The sequence below is a fragment of the Pogoniulus pusillus genome, chromosome 5, assembly GCF_015220805.1.
Source record: "Pogoniulus pusillus isolate bPogPus1 chromosome 5, bPogPus1.pri, whole genome shotgun sequence".
NCBI classification, from domain to species: domain Eukaryota; kingdom Metazoa; phylum Chordata; class Aves; order Piciformes; family Lybiidae; genus Pogoniulus; species Pogoniulus pusillus.
This window is the reverse complement of record NC_087268.1, coordinates 38791009-38807972: the sequence shown is the minus strand read 5'-3', so window position 1 is coordinate 38807972 and position 16964 is coordinate 38791009. Positions and strand designations below refer to the sequence as shown.

The 16964-nt window shown below is 44.5% G+C and overlaps 2 protein-coding genes across 9 annotated transcripts in view; one reads left to right on the top strand and one right to left on the bottom strand.

Annotated features, from left to right (window-relative positions):
- PCCA (propionyl-CoA carboxylase subunit alpha) overlaps positions 1–16964 on the top strand; it is a 358591-nt gene that overhangs the window by 315430 nt on the left and 26197 nt on the right. For 2 of the 4 annotated variants that reach the window (XM_064143820.1, XM_064143821.1), the window contains exons 23-24: positions 7870–7947; positions 12149–12491. In XM_064143820.1, the coding sequence (XP_063999890.1) occupies positions 7870–7947; positions 12149–12217 (147 nt within the window). In that variant the 3' untranslated portion in view covers positions 12218–12491. Of the gene's footprint in view, positions 1–7869; positions 7948–12148; positions 12492–16964 lie in introns of those variants that run through there. The other 2 variants (XR_010302383.1, XM_064143822.1) reach the window with 1 other exon arrangement.
- Positions 12320–16964, bottom strand: part of GGACT (gamma-glutamylamine cyclotransferase) — a 37910-nt gene continuing 33265 nt past the window's right edge. For all 5 annotated transcript variants that reach the window (XM_064143824.1, XM_064143828.1, XM_064143825.1 and 2 more), the window contains exon 2: positions 12320–15965. In XM_064143824.1, the coding sequence (XP_063999894.1) occupies positions 15475–15948 (474 nt within the window). In that variant the 5' untranslated portion in view covers positions 15949–15965 and the 3' untranslated portion in view covers positions 12320–15474. The remainder of the gene's footprint in view (positions 15966–16964) is intronic.

The window sequence follows — 16964 nt, the reverse complement described above, 5'->3', positions numbered from 1 at the left end:
GAAGTTTCTTTATGATTCTGTGTATTAAATAACTTTTTTTTTTTTTTTAGTGTATGTGTGTGTGTGTGAAAAACCTCCTAGTAAACAGAAAATGAAAACATTTTCACAGTTGTGATTTTCAAGGGTAAAAACGGTCACATATTTCACCATGATCATAGAATCATAGAATCAACCAGGTTGGAAGAGACCTCCAAGATCATCTAGTCCAACCTATCCCCCAGCCCTAGCCAGTCAACTAGACCATGGCACTAAGTGCCTCAGCCAGGCTTTTCTTGATGTGAAGCTTCAAGTAATAATTGTGGCTACATTAAAAGAAACAAACACCTTATTTATAGTAATTGTTCATAACATATTTGTGTAATTTCATTATATTTGACTTGAATAGATTGCCTCCTTCCCCAAGATCTCTGTGCAATTGCAGGGTCTAAGGTTTGTGTTTGAGTACGGTGTAATTAAGAATGAAATCTTTCTTTTCTGATGACGAGGTGCAAACAGTCAATATTGTTAAGAGTTTCCTCCTAGGGGAAAAAAGTACTACCATCCTTTAAAAAGAAATAATAGATAGTTGTAGGGGTTTTATTGGTGTGCTTTGCCTTTTCAAATGATAAGCAACTTTTTAGCTGTTACTAAAAATGCTGACTGATAAGGATTGGTATGATGGCAACTAAGCCTTTGCCTTGGGCTGAGTAGTGCAAGAATTGCCCCCAGAAGCACTCTGCCTGCGTATCACTTCCCCAACATGCTGGGATCTCTGAAGCCGTTGGGGAAGTGTGTTTTGGATAAGTGGGAGTGCAATGACCAGCGCTGATTGCTGTCAGGGGGACAGCACTGACCTTTGGTTAGTCAGAGGTCATGAAATTTGGGATGTGCTATCCTTAGATTCATTCATTAAAGGAGTGTGGCAAAAAAAGTTTAATAATGATTTGTCAAGTACTATGAATTGCCGCTAATTATAGTTGCAGCTCTGTAGCTCTGGTTTCAAAGTTAATTTGGACAGAAGGGAAAACCTGCACTAATTATTTCACATGCTAATGGACAATGTCAAGGAATTTCAATTGCTACTCATCCAATTTCGTTTGATTTGTTTTCTTGTTGGATGCTTGCTGCCAGATTGCCAACAAGTCAGAGAGAAAAAAAGCTGGGAAGGGAATGATACCAGCCTGAACTAAGTTTAAACAACAAATAAATGGGAAAAAACCCTACTATCTTCATGAGGGTTTCAGAGAGTGAATGCATACTTAATTCACTGCTCACTGGCTTTGCAGCGAGCATAAATAAGATGAATACAATTATTTTGCAGGAGGCTACAAGAGGGCATACCAGGATTTCGTATGGCACTGTCTTGCACTGTCCCTTCTTACTTACAAGGCTCAACAGGGACGCAAGTCGCAGCATAGTGGGAATCGTGAGGGATATTTACTGGTACATCCCCAAAATTGAGAAAGGAGCTATCAATAAAATCCAATTCTCACTTTGCTTTCAGCTAAAGCTAAGACTGCTTTTGCTTAGGGCTCTCATTGTTTTGTTTTGTTTTGTTTTTCCTCCCCTTCAGCTCCCAGAGCCTTAAAAATGTGCCACATTGGTGCACCTGTGTTCTAAATAGAATGGTCTTAAAAATGTAATTGAGGGATTTTCACTTTTGTAGAGGCAAATCAGCAGGGTTGATATTGATCTATCTTTTTAGGGAGCCACAGTGCACCAGAAGGTGATACTGTAGAGGGCCCCGTAAACCCTTGGAGCCTTCTGTCTAATTTGGCAGAAAAACACAGAATGTCGGACAACAAAAGAACGATCTGATTCTGTAAGAAACCTTTATCCCTCCCACCCCCTTTTCACAAGATTTGGGGGGGGGAAGACTTATTTTTTTCAGCTGCACACAATGATCTGGTGCTCACTCTTGCATTGAAACAGTTGCTGTCAGAACAGGCAGGAAACAGTTTTCTTTTAATTGCTGAAATCATTCGGAAGTGCTTCATGCACGGCTTCTATACAGCAGATGCTGTGCATTAATTGGCCTGTGTAGGGCTGACCCAGGGTTCCTTGCAGTGGGCCCAATTTTGGGCAGAGGGTTTAAAGAGCTTATTTCTTGTTTTGTATAACCTGGCGCGCGTTAGGAGCGCGCTTGCTCGTGGGGTATTTCGTGCTCTGCGGTTTCTAACGTCATGTGGGTTTCAAAACCTGTGTTTCTCTAGTAATGTACTAGCAGCAGGTAAGCTCTAAGTACCATCCATCAGGAGCTAATTTTTTTATCCAGATACTCCTATGACTGATGAACCTGTCTTTTGTGTGAATGTTCAGCACAGGAGAAAGCCATATGCCCCTGGCACTGGTTCCTATGCATTCTTTACAGTTGGTAGTGAGGAGATGGAGAAAGAAAACAAACCCTTGTATTTACATATCTTTCATTTATTTAGCAGTTAACACTTTCTTTTTTTTTTTATCCCTTTTCCCCAATAGCAAGAGGAGATTTAGGTCTCTTAAAGCAATCTGACTACCACTACTCATTTTCTTTATCAGGAATATTACTGCACACCCTTAATAGGGAACCTTGTTTTGCTACTCCCCGTCTGTTCAAAACAGACCTTAGCCCATTAGAAGGTCCTCCCTTGTGTGGGAAGACCACAGCTGTTACTGTAAATCTCATCCAGTAACTGTATCACCCCCATTTTGTGGCTCTGAAGGATGAAATTGAGAAATGGAATACTGTGCAGTCATCCTTTACATCTCCAATTTTAGGCCTTTGCACATCATTTTCATGCTTTTATTCCAAATCAAACAACATTAGCGAGCAACACCACCCTGTGCTAAATGCCTAGTGTCTAAGGCAGCAGTACCCATGATCGTTGCTTTGTTGGGGATTTAGGATTTGGAGAGAAGCTGGGCTTTTTTGTTGATGGTGGATTGAATTATATTTTTCCCCCCTCTTTTCCCTCCCCTTAACCCCAGATCTTTCCAAATCTTCAGAATTTGTTGGAAGCAGAAGTCCAGAGGGTAGCGAGGTGGCTAAGATGGAGGACGCTCTGTTGTGCTTCCACTGAGGGAGCGACAGCTCGGCACAGTTAACAAAAGCAACTTTAAAAAGGTTCCTGTTTCTTTAAATCCCTCTGAATAAAGTGGATCTAACTTCTTATGAAGGATATTGGGGGCTTTAATCAGAAATAAGAAGTGGTTTAAATCATTAGCACAACAAAGCAAACTATAAGCTTGAAGATAAACGTCTCAGGGGAAAGAGTCCTCTGAAAATAAATGGGACTTGATAGATTTCCATATCATTTATAACTTCCCTTAATTACACTTGGAAGACTTGCCAGTAAAACTGGAAAATTGGCAGCCTATATCCATTATAGTAATTTTGCCGACCATGGCAAGCAGCTGGCTTTACTGGATTTTATTTCCCATCACTCACAATTAATCATCAGCTGGAGATGTCTGAAACTCCTCAAAACGTAGCAATACTGTGTGACATTCAGGCCTCCTTAAAATGCTAAAATCTGCTGAGTAAATGGGCCGAGTTCCTCTTCCAGGGAACTCATTTTGGTGCGAGGCAGGCTGCTGGTTAATGAGTGCCACTTCGATAATCGGATGCGAATGTGAACCCTGACCTCATGTCAAAGGAGAGGACGCAGCAAGCTGGATAAAAAGATAGGGGATTCAGATCTGCAAACTTTACACCAATTAGACAGAGCGCCGGGAAATACATCAGCGCTGATTGGGTTTATCAGAAAGACTTGTAGGGCTTGTGACAATTTTGTAAGGCTAACATCGAAGATGTCCTGTCACAATCACTAAGTCTTTCTGAGATGATGCACAAAGGTCTGAGGAGAGTGTACCATAGCCAGAAAGATCCCGCAGTAGCAATGCCCTTGGCTGTGCGCTGTCTTTTTGTGTTTCTGAGTTCTAAAGAGACCTGTGTGTAAGTGCAGTTAGTCTTTATGGTCCCCCTTGTAGGTGCGAAGAAAATAGCTTGGGGTTGCTGCTACTGAAAGTCTGCTTCCTCCCCACGTTGCAAGTTGCTGCTTGGGGAATGACTGGAGACAGTTCTGTCTGTAATCTCGTGTCCTGTGTGTAACCTTTTGGCCAGAGGAGATACCAGCCACTGTGCACTCCCTGAGTTACTCAGGCAGGACTACTGGCTGCTCCCAAATTCACTCCATAACTGTTAGCAACATGCAGATGTTAACTATTCTCTGCTTGCTTTCTTCCTTTCTTTCTTCCTTTCCTACTTTTCTTCCTTTCTTTCTTTTTCCTTCTCTCTCTTTCTCTCTCTCTGTTTCTGTCTCTCTCTCTCTTTCTCTCATTTTCTCTTTGTATTTGTCTCTTTCTCTCCTTTTTTTCTTTTTTTCTCTCTCTTGCCCTCTCTCCCCCTCTTGCTCTCTCCCCCCCTTTCTCATCTCCCCCCCTCCTCCTCTCTCTCTCCCCTCTTCCCCCTCCCCCCATTCTTTCCCTCACTCCTCTCTACCCAACTCTCCCCTCCTCCCTTCTCTCTTCCTCTCCCCTCTCCTCTCTCTCCCTCTCCCCTCTCTCTCTCCATCACTCCCCCTCTCTCCATCTCCCCTCCTCTCTCCCCCTCTCCCTCCTCTCTCCCCCTCTCTCTCTTCTCTCCCCCTCTCCCTCTGCCCCCTTCTCATGCTCTCTCTCTCCCACTCCTTCCCTCCCTTTCTCTCTCTCTCTCCTTTCTTTTTTTCCCCTCTCTCTTTCCTTCTCTCTGTAGAGAACAAAACTGAACAGCTATTTTTCAACTGCACCATGCAGAACTAGACTAGGAAGATACAGACTACAGGTCTAGCAGTTAACCTCTCATCCATCTCGATAGTCCAAGCAATGTAAAGATGCAGCCTAACTGTGAGAGACGGAGCCCTTTTATTTGGCTTGGTTCAAGTCAGTCAGGTTTTTTTTTTGGTTTGATTTTGTTTGCCTGTTTCGACAGATTTGGGTCATCACTCTGAGCCCTCTCTAAACTGAAATGTAAGGGCAGTGGTTCACAGTGGTTTACCATCCGCTGAAAGAAGCAGATTTTATTGTGAAGATGCAACATTAAAAATGGTCCAGAAGGATAATTTAGAAAGCAAGAATTTGCCCACATTGCTGTGTTTTTTCACTTGCAGACTAAATAACAGGGCAAAGGATATGTGCAATTACAGAATTAGAGAAATTGGACAATGCCCAAAAGACTGAAAAAGAGAAAAGAGATACATGTGCCTAATTTTAGGATTTGTCGCTTTGCAACACAATGAGTGGAGCTGTAAAGGTTTAACATAAGAACAGTAATTAAACCTCTGTGCTTAAGTGACACTTTCACCAAGGTAATTTTCAGCAAATTGCACATCTTCAGAAGTCCTGACACAGCGTTTTCACACATGGTACCTGCTGAAAGTGCCTCCTGCCTTCCAAGTTGGTAAGACTAGATGTTAACTGGATACTTCATGTATGGATTTTGTGGGTTGAGCAGGTTATTTCCTTCCCAGACGTTGCTTCCTTTGTCACCAACCCAGCAGGTATTATATAAACCACAAAACCTTTACCTTTGAGAAAGGGGAGAAACAGGAGAAGTTCAGATTCATGGAGATTTCCATCCTACAGCCACTAATATTTGCTGGCATTTTAGCACTGTAATCAAGATCTCCAGAGGCAGTTCTGTACTTTCCCAGTAGACGTATTTCCAGGGCTCTGTTTAGATAATTGTTAACACAACATCCACCTGATGATGTCCTGTTACAGTTGAATAGCATTGAAGCTCAAGAGGAGAGCTTCTTGTGCCCTTGCAATTAGGCCACTCAATTCATATCTGCACTCTGTAGCGTCTCAATCTTCAGCAACCTTTAGAGGCTTGTGTTTGCAGTGCCCTGATAGCTGAGATTAACCACAGAGTGGTTAACTTTGTTTCTGAAAGCTGCTGTTAAAAACCCAACAAAACCAACCCTCTAACAAACATTCTTGCCTTTATTTCTGAAAAAAAAAAAACAACACTTTTTTTTTTAAACAGAAGCTGGTGTTCATGGCTTCCTTTTAACCTCAGAAATGTCTGGAAAGTTCAGAGCAGGTGGAAGAAAAGCTAAGCGGGGAGATAGAAGAAGACAAAAAAAGAAGCAAGGAAGGAAAGAAAGAGCTGCTGGGACAAGACTACAGGCAGAGCAGCAGGTGTGGAAGGAAGGAAACAAAAGACAGGGAAAGGGAATAGAGGGGAAATAACTGAGGACAAAGAATGAGTCTTTGATACTATTCATTGGATTTGACATTGCCAATAACTTAAATGCTCGCCTGAAGCTCAGGATGGAATTTCTGCAGGTGAAGTGTTGGGTGTTGGTTATTCTCTGTGCCTGGTTAACAGACCAAGTTCCCAGAGGAAATGCTTTCTTCCACATTTACCTCCAGTAGTCATACTTTTGTTAGCAGTCTGTTGGAGAAAGGATGTGTAAGCACTTTTTAACATAATGTCTTTTCTTCTGTCTTGCTCGTTATCCCTAGGCATGGATAGCACACACCTTAGGAAAAAGGCCTTGTTTAGGTTTCCAAAATGTACTTCATGCAATATACATTTGATCTCTGACTCCACAGCTGGCTGGCAGGGAGTATATTACTCTGAACTGTTACACACTTGCCCTTAAATATGTATTCTTTGCATACATTTAGAGAAATACATCTAAGTGTGTATATGAAGAAGCACATTTTGAGGGCACTGGCACATACAGCAACATAGAAAATGGATTTCTGTGGGTCTCAGATTATCCTCTTGACTGAAACTTTGTACTGGAGGGAAAGCATTCCAGATTTGCTGGGATGGTGAGTGAATGGCAGACTGCATCTGCTACAGAGATGATTGGAAAGACTTGCAGTGGCTGCTTGGAGCAAGGCATCCCAGAGGGGTGTACTTGCACAAGTGCTAAATACTGGTACATAGGGCCCAGCATCCTTTCCTCTCCAGCATAAATCGTCTTCATAAGATGGCAGGCTGATGACTGGCTTACAGGAGGGATACATTCTGAATCTAGTGGTTTTCTCCTCATGTACAGGCAGCCTCCACAATCACTGTAAAGCCTTGAGTGACTGTTTGCTCTGCACAATGTGGTCTAAGACACTGGAGGGGAGGATCTGACTGGGAGGCACAGGGAGCCCAGCAGAGCTCTCTGGAACCAGTGCATTACTGGTGACCTTGTGCTTGCACGTGCCTGTTAGCAGAGTGCAAACAAGCAGAAAGAAAGAGGAAACATGAATGTTTCCCTTTATGATCTATCAGCTATGTTGAAAATGATGGGTTTTGCCTATGTGATGCCTCCCTTGTAGATGAGAAGTGGTGTTCCCTTGCAGACATGCTCCCTTCCACCAGCCTGAAGTCATCAGCCACCATCTAGATGCTGCCATGTGCAGAGGTGTGACTTTCTGCTCAGCATTAGTCTGTTGGGTATTGCCTGAGCTTCCAGCCCAAGCTCCCCTGAACCCAGTCCAAGAAACTTTTGGCTTCTGAATCAGGATTAGAATCCACGGGATCTGTGCCAGGGAAGTGAAGAAAAGCCTCCCCAGCCAAAACTGTAGAGATAAAACTTTGCTCTGGATTTAATGTTGAACTGTGAGGGATGTGAAATGTGACCTGTAGAAGCTGGAGCTGAATGGATGGGAAGGGAGCCTTTCAAGTTTGTCCAGGGTGATAGTTAAGTAGGTGATTCCTCTCTCCCTACGTTGCTGCTAGTTTGTCAAAGGCAACTGTGGTTTGTGATTGTGGTTTGTGTTGTGACTGTGTGGCTGACTTGACTTGCGCCGTGAAAGTCTATTTCGCATTTAATGAGATAATCCCTTTATTTTCCAGAAGAATGGTACACACTTGGAGCATTTCAAATCCCCTGTCCTCATTTTGTGCTGCTTTAATTTTACCAGGTTTCAGAAGGTCAAGAGATTTGTGTAATTGAAGCAATGAAAATGCAGAACAGTATGATTGCTGCTAAAACAGGCAAGGTAAGCCACCTTGGGGTCACTTGGAACCATACGCAGCTTGTCAAAGAGGATCGAATTTAAAAAGGGGGTGGGGGAAAGGAGGATTCTGGTTGTTAAGGAATGAAGTCTGATTGTTGTAAGTCTTTTGAAGTGAGGTGTCTCTAATTTTTAACATTTGCATCTGCTGTGAATGCTGTTAAGTAGTCCTGAGGCTTAGATAGCATGGCAGGAAAGAGTTGCACCAACTTCAGAAATCCATAGGACTCCTTTTCTCCTAAGTGATTTGTTTTCTATGATGTGGCAGTGCCAAGTTGAATCGAAAGGTGTTGCAGAGCATTTCTCCAAATTCCATCTTTCCAGAGGTCAACTGAAGAAGAGAGATGTCTTTGCCAGTTAATTAATGACAATTGGACTTAAAAAAAAAAACAAACTTAGAGCAAGGCATAGGAAGTGTTTTTTTGCAGGCTGATGAGAAAAGCAAATTTTTAAATGATTTTTGACTGCAAATTGTTATTGTGATCTGTAAACGTGTCCAACTTTGCAAGGTTCTGCATTGTGATGCCTTGTGATATTTTAGGCATCAACGTAGCAGCCTCTGAGCTGGAACTCTACCAGAGTGCAGGAGGTACTTGGATGAGGAACTAGTTAAGATTGTATGACAGGGGCATGCCTTTTATCTGGTTTGGAGACTGCCAGCCCCCAAGTCAGGGCCCTGGTTTGGGCACTGCCAGCCCCCATGTCAAGGCCCTGGTTTGGGGACTGCCAGCCCCCATATCAAGGCCCTAGTTTGGGGACTGCCAGCCCCTCAGAGAGCATCCCTGTGCCAGTGTATAATTCACAGCCTGAAACCATCATCTAGACATGGTTTCAAAGGGAGAGCGAAGTCTGGATCTGGATTATGTATTTTCTCCTAGCTCATATTTCCTAGCCTCTCGTAACTCTTCTCTTCCTGGGGACAAGCCCCTCTGCTCTCCCTGAAGCACTGCCATTTTGTTATTAAAAACAGCAAAGCAAATCCCAGTGCAAGATCCCTTAGCCCAGAGGGAGGCAGCAAGGAGCCTGACTGCCTCTCCAGGGCAGGGACAAGGTTAGCTATTGGCAAGATTCAGAGAGATCTCAAGATGAGTCTGTGTGCCAAGGACTGTTTGTGTGTTTACAGAAAAGGATTATTTGGCACAGCACTAAAATTGTCACTGAGGCTGGGACCCAGGGCTTGCCTCTTCAGTGCATCTAGTGCAAAACTGAGTCCTAAGGAAAGAAACAGCAGAGAGCAGGAGAACCTGCCTTCTCCCATTGCCCTGATATTGCCACTTCATTAGCTTCTTTCACGTGTTAATTCCAATCTAATTTATTTTTCTCACTTGGTTAATATTTATTAGCATTTATTTTTCATCCTTGCTGCTTTTGTTTAACCCCTTACTGCTGCTTTTTCCATCCACTGATGTATTTGTGAGTAAAATCCTCTCACCCTCTGTTACATTTCACTTTAACCTTCCCTTTCCTACCAAGGTGTGCTGCAACCTGTGGGCCTGTTCCTTAAAGTCCTGCTTGTCCTTCTCCCTGTAATAAATATCTTGCACTCATCATGTACAAATGCCACAAACCCTCCACTTTTTGGCTTCTTAATCCTTCAAATCAGGGTGTGAATCATAGAGTAGCTTAAGTTGGAAGGGACTTTAGAGATCATCCACTCTAACCTCCCTGCCAAGGGCAGGGACACCTCTTGACTAGACTTGACTGCTCAGGGCCTCATCTAACCTGGTCTTGAACACCCCCATGGAGGAGGCATCTACAGTCTCCCTGGGAAACATATTCCATAATCTCACTGCCCTCAACTTCTTCCTAAGATCCAGTCAAAACCTACTCTCCCTCAGCTTGAAACCATTCTGCCTTGTCCTGTTGTTAGACATCCTGATGAAAAGTCCCTCTCCTGCCTTCCTGTGGAATCACTTCAGGTATTGGAAAGCAGCTATAAGGTCCCCAGAACCTTCTCTAGGCTGAACAACCCCAGCGCCCTCAGCCTATTCTCATTGCAGAGGTGTTCCAGCCCTTGGAGCACCTTTGTGGCTCTCCTCTGGACTCACTCCAACAGCTCTGTGTCCTCCTTATGATGGGGTCACCAGAACTGGATGCAGTATTGGAGGGGAGGTCTTACAAGAGCAAAGAGGAAGAATCACCTCTGTTGACCTGCTGGCCACACTCCTCTTGTTGGAGCTTAGGGTATGGTTTGCCTTCTGGACTGCAGGAGCATGCTGCTGACTCATGTTGAACTTCTCATCAGTCAATACACCCAAGTCTTTTTCTTCAGAGATACCCACTCTGCACCCAGCCTGTCTTTGTGCCTGGGATTGGCCTGACCCAGATGCAGACCTTGCACTTTGACTTGTCAAACCTCATGCAGCTGGCACTGGCCCACTTCTCAGTGGTGCACAGGCCATTCAGTGGGCCCAAGGTGCAACCTGCAATGTCTCCTTGGTGCTTCCACTTTAATAATTAGCAAATCTTTTCTTCAGAATTAAAAAAGCAAAGGCAAAAGAAAAGTGGGCTGTGTAGAAATGAAGCTGCTAAGCAAAATTCATCCTGTTCTGCAGTACAAAGTCATGGACGGCTCTGAGTGCTAAAATAATGTAGCCCCCTCCACAGGAATGGGATGTTTGGATGTCCACATCTTGATGCTTTGAAACAGTGTTTTGAAATGCAGTTCATTTGTCTTCAGCTAGAAGACATTCCCATTTTCATTCCCGGCTGAATTCCTTTTCTGCATCAGACCCCATCCTGTTTGTAACTCTGAGAAAAGTGGCTTGTTTTTATCTACTTTTGAGTTTACTCCAGCTGCAGGTGGTTTAAAAATGAGGGAAAAACAGAGAGGAACTGGCCTGTCTCCTATGGGACAGCTGTGCCTGGGTCAGAATGGAGAGCTGGCTCTGCTGCTTGTCAAAATCACTGGGGAGTTTGACACACCAGTCAGCTGCGATGCTTGCTGAACCTTGGCTGTGTAGAAAAAGAAAAGAACAACACAGACTGTTTTTCACACTGCTTTCATCTCTGAAAAGATTGAAACTCAGGAATCAGGTAGGCTGCCTAGCTATTGATTTAGAAATAAAGCCCTGTTTTTGTACATCTCACGGTGTCTGTGCCCATGTACAATGTTCAGCTTTGCTCCTTGAGCAGTGCTCTGACTGCGCTACAGTGCCAGAGATATGCTTATGGCTCCTGGCTTTAGACTGTCAGACTGGGACATGGGCAACAGCGTAGCTGTAGAGTAGCCTGGTATTTGGGGTAATGCCACAGGTTTCCTTTAGGAGCTACAGGTAAGGTTTGAATGACTACCCTGAGCTAACGAACTGCTGAAAGAGATTCGGCTGTGCCAGGGTGAGCTCTGAATTAACGCTACATGCAAACTGTAATATGCAGCTTCAGATATTTTCTGGATCTCCTTGTGCTGAAAAGGAATTTGCATGTGGTACAGCCTTTTATAGAGGAAATAAGGCACTAGTATGAGGTGTTTGTGTTTTGACATTCAGGAACGCACATGAGTTTATAATTATTCTACAGATGTAGTTGCATTTATTTGACTGGGGTAGCCCTTTGCCAAGTTCAGTTATATTAAAGGATCCCAATCTGGATTTGAATCAATCTATCCCAGCTGTCTGGGGATTGAAGGAAACCCATGTCATGATTGCAATCTCAAAATTCAGTTATACACAAGAACTGTAATGCAAGACCTCCTGGAATATTTCCAAGTGTGTTTTCCACTGTTTCCACTCACCCTCCAAGTTTTGAAGAGTCATTCTGTCCTCTAAAAGACGTAAAGTTCCTGGAGTGGAAGAAAATGCTTTTTGATTTTTTCCAAAGTGCCACCTCCATCTAAGTTCAGGTCTTCAAGCACCTAAATCATAAGAAAACCAACTGGTGGTAGGTGCCTAAGTACCTTGCTGAAGTTGGATATGATTTGGTCAAGCATTGGAGAGGTGGTGGACTTTCCATTCTCAGGGATACTCAAAACTCATCTGGACTCTGCACACTGGAAGTCAAACTGTCACCTCCTTGAGACCCTTCCAACATCTATGCATCTATGGCCTCTGTGGTGGTCCTAATGTTGCATAGTGGCCATCTGCCCTGTGCATGTTAGTGGGGCTCTCCATATGCAGCATCACCCCAACCACTGATTTCAGCATGCTGTGGAGGAAGGTTCGAAACCATTTCTGTTTCTGTGCCGCAGGTGAAAGCTGTGCACTGCAAAGCTGGCGATACAGTTGGTGAAGGAGATCTGCTGGTGGAACTGGAATGAAAAGTTGCCTCCTCACTGCTGAATTAGCTAAAGCCTTTGTTATTTTAATCCCTAAAGGTTAAGGCAATTCAACACAGAAGATGGACAGAACTACGCACAAGGTTTTACACAGTCATATTTATTGTATCAGTGGTTAAGACAGCAAACACAGATGTTAAACCTTGGCAACAGATCCCAGATTTTTACTTCCAGAAATACTTGTACATAACCTTTGTAATTCTTTTGATTTTTCAGGATCAAATAAAATCAATAAAATACTATTTCTGCTTTAAAACAGGAAGAGCTTCTTTAAAAAGAAAAAAAACCCCACGACACAACAAAAGCCCAAATCCGATTCATCTGCTCCATGGAAATGTCACTGGTTTGAAGGCCCAGCCAAACTATACAGAATGGTTGTAATAACAGTGAAAAATGAACCAACGAGTGCTTAACACAGCAGTTTTCCTATATTCTGTGTAAGCACTGAACAAGTGCTGCCAGTGGCTTAAATTCTGATCAGATTGACTGTACTATTTTGAATAGACTAGATTGAAATTACAGGTTAGATGTTTTATTTTGCTGGTGCAGAATTTTTCCATGTATTTTCATTTACAACTGTAAGGGAATTTTCTTTTATTCAGACTCCACTCTCAGATTTCCCCCTCTCTTTAGCCTCTTTCTATTGATTACTGAATGCAAATTGTCACAGGAGGAGCTGGCACTGTCCTCAAATCCTCTTAGGCACTCTAAGGTATTGCTAGAGGTACTTGCTGTCCCTCAGGACAAGCCTCCTCCTGAACTTTACAAGAAAGGGACACCCAAGCATCGACTCTTTTATCATGCAGAGGCTCCTACTAAAGACTGAAGAACTGGGACCATTCATAGCACCAGATTATATCCTGCTGGAATTGCCATGTGTCCTATGTGAGGAACCCAAGAGGGCCTGAGGAGGAGGAAGCCTGAAGAGCCTTGCTGACTTGGTCAGAGCAGGGAAGATGTATTTTTTTTAACTCTTTGCATAGGAGCTCTGTACCATGGGATGATGCAATTACCACAGGTTTACTGGGTTCAGAATGCTAGTTTGAGGTTAGCAGAGACTCTCCCTTCCACTGATGTTCTAGCTTGGTGAGTCAGCAGCTGCAGCTCACTGGATGCTGTGATACCTCTGCAGTCCCTGGCACATCATCTCTGTCCCTGTGCTCTTGCCTAGGTCTTTGCTGCTACCTACTGCTGGGCTAGGACACTGGGCTACCCCTGCCTTTGGGCTCGCCTCCTACAGCTGGTTTGTTGGTCGTTTTTTCTTTTTACATACCTCTAAGTCACTGCTCCTGCTGTGCCTTGACCTTCTGAGCAGAGGGCTTCCTCTGATTTTCTTGCCTAGGACATGCAGTCTCATGCTGCTTCCCAGAAAACCCTTCAGGCCAGAAGTGCCTGGACTCCTTACTGGAAGGTGAAGGAGAAGAACAGTCTGAAAAAGCTGGTGACTCATGTTCAACTAGAAAGATTCAGGAGTCTGCTTAAAACTTGCAATTGAAGAGGCCTTTTTCATGTTCTTGAGATGCTGCCAACTTCATCTCATGGCCAAGGGGGTACAGGGATCTGCTTTGTTCATTAGTTTATGTAAAAGGAGCATGTTTGGGTAGTACCTGCCCTCCAGGAAAAATCAGTGCTTTTGCAGTTGGAGAAACTGTAGCAGACAGCCTACAGCTCTTCTTACAAATCTTCTTAATGCCATCTTGCCCCTTTCAGAAGGGGCATGGTTCAACTCCTGAAGGTTGCCCTAAATAAAAAACAAGTATTGCAAAAAGGCACAAGTATTGTACTTCAAAAGCACTGCAGCAAAGCCGCTGGCTGTTTTACCTAAAGAGATGCAGCAGTGTCTACTACTGGTATGAGGTTCAGGCTGATTCCTTACCCTGGATCTCCTCTGGCCCTCACAGGGCTACTGACAGTGAAGCAAAAGTACAATATTGTTCTTAATGGTATCCTTAGTACATTCAATAGTGCCCCAGCTCACTGCACTGTGTACAGCCCTGCATATGGTACAACCCATACGTACTGACACCTGCCCTTGAAGGAAAACGTAAGGCACAAGAGTGCAGCAACAGAAAGCCACAGCTTTCCCTGACTGTACACAGACCAGCACAGCTGGCTGGTCAGGGGACCAAGGATCTTCTTTTTCCATCTTCCCCCCACCTCCCCACAGTTTAAATGTTGCAATAATCACAATACAGGTCCTTTGGAGATATATATATATATATATATATATATATATATTTTATAATGTATATAAAATTCTACCCCCAGTGGGAAACTGCTTGCCTCTGGTTGCAAGTTCTGTGTTAAAGTGCTTGGCAAAAAGTCACCTGGATAGCGAGCACTCATGACAGCTGCATTTGCTGTAGGGTGGTGGCAGCTGAGATCAGGTCTGCTTTTCCTGGTCCCCACCACAGGCCCTGAACTCTACAGTCACTCAGTGAACTGAAGCGGTACCTAAAGTGCTTATAATCCTAAATTAAAAATATGATTTTAAAGGTAATTCTCTTACACTGTTTTTAATGTCTCTTCACAGTACCTTGTAAAACTAAACCTGCTTTTGAAATACCTTCTTCCAGTTCAGAAAAGCATTGCAGTATAGAGTAAGAAGAGTCTTGAACTTTTCTCTTGTTTCTCCAGCAATTTCGTGTTTATCTTGAAGCACATCGTACCTGGTTGGTCATCTCTCCCTGTCTACATTCAGTAACCTACTGGAGATGATGACAAGGCAATCTGAAATGTGAGTTGTGCTTTGCTTTGTTTGCAGGCATTATTATTTAAAATCAGTTATTAGTGCAACAGTATCATCATTATTCCACCCTCCTTGGAGAACTACACAAGAAAATGTGTCAATTCAGATTAAAAAACCCCACAATTAGTCTGTTCCTCTGCTCTTTCACTGACCTCAGCCATGCACTGGTGCAAAGAGGGGGGGTTTGAGAAAAAATAATTAACTATGCCCCAGAACTGATGTGCAGAGAGAGTTATTTTACACCTGATGCAAACCCGGTTTACTTGTAGCAGGTTAGCAGGGGCAAGGAAGATGCTGCCTAGCCAGAGAGGAGCCCCCGCCTCTGGACCTACCAAAACTTCAACACTAGTGCCAAGGCTCCCAGGTCGGGAGGGAAGGTTACAAGAGATGCCAGGTTTTAATAACAAGGTATTACAGCTTTACTGGGAAGGTTACCGATCGGCAGCTGCTTAGTGCTACGTCTTGGCCTGGGCTGCGGTCTCTGCTGTGCCTAATCCCGGCTCTCGCGTAGGACGTAGGAGAGGCCATGCTTCCCCGAGGAGTCGTAACTGTCATAGTAGGGGAGGCCAACCCACTCAGGTGGGTATGTTGTTGTGCTGTACACGAAGCACTCCACCACACCCTCGGCAGCTGCCTGCGTCTCGCCCGCGCCACTCTTCCCTTCCCACTCCACCACCTCGATTCTCATCAGGGTACGCTGGTACATGTCTGGGCAGCCTTCAAACTCATCCAGGAACTGCAGCATCTGGTCGTCAACCGAGTAAATCTCCCCAGCAACGTGATGTCCCGTCCCAGGGATGTTCAGCATGTAAGGAATGTTGTACTTTCCTGCAATCACCAGCGGGTATTTCTCCACCGTGCGGCCCCTTCCTTGGAATTTTGCTAGGCCCTTGGCGGTGTTGATCATGTGCTTGTAGTTGGGCTGGCCTTTCTTCAGCGTGCCATAGACAAAGACACGGGCCATCGTACCTGCAAAAGCAGCTGGAAGACAAAAGCAGACGTTACTCATCACAGTATCACAGCATCATCAGGGTTGGAAGAGACCTCACAGATCATCAAGTCCAACCCTTTACCACAGAGCTCAAGGCTAGACCATGGCACCAAGTGCCACGTCCAATCCTGCCTTGAACAGCCCCAGGGACGGCGACTCCACCACCTCCCCGGGCAGCCCATTCCAGTGTCCAATGACTCTCTCAGTGAAGAACTTTCTCCTCACCTCCAGCCTAAATCTCCCCTGGCGCAGCCTGAGGCTGTGTCCTCTTGTTCTGACGCTGGCCACCTGAGAGAAGAGAGCAACCTCCTCCTGGCCACAACCACCCCTCAGGTAGCTGTAGACAGCAATAAGGTCTCCCCTGAGCCTCCTCTTCTCCAGGCTAACCAATCCCAGCTCCCTCAGCCTCTCCTCGTAGGGCTGTGCTCAAGGCCTCTCCCCAGCCTCGTCGCCCTTCTCTGGACATGCTCAAGCATCTCAATGTCCCTTCTAAACTGGGGGGGCCCAGAACTGAACACTCATGTGGCTGCTTTGGCCAATGCTCTAGAGAACCATGCTGACACCAGATGTGCTCTTCAGGGACAACGTAAAAGTTGCCTTGTAGTCCTACACCTCATGTAAAATCATACTCAAATAATTATCAAATAGCTCTTTAAACTTTTTAGCCAGAAGTGGTTAATAGTGAAAAACAACAGAAAGCAAGGGAAAGTCACTCATGCAGTTTGATGTTTCTTCAAGGAACCCCCAACATCAGCCAGTGCATCCCTACACCTGAGGAGAAGCTCCACACCTTAGTATTCTTCCTTCTCACCATTACCGCAGCGATGCTGCAGTGTGATGTCATGCTCAGTAACATCCCAAAAGCAACCCAGGAAGCCATCCCTGTGACATAAACATGCTCTCCTGAGTACATCATTTATTGGGGGTGGGGAAATAAAAATATCGTGGTCCAACTCAGCCACTCAGCCATCTTTCTAAGCTGCCCCACT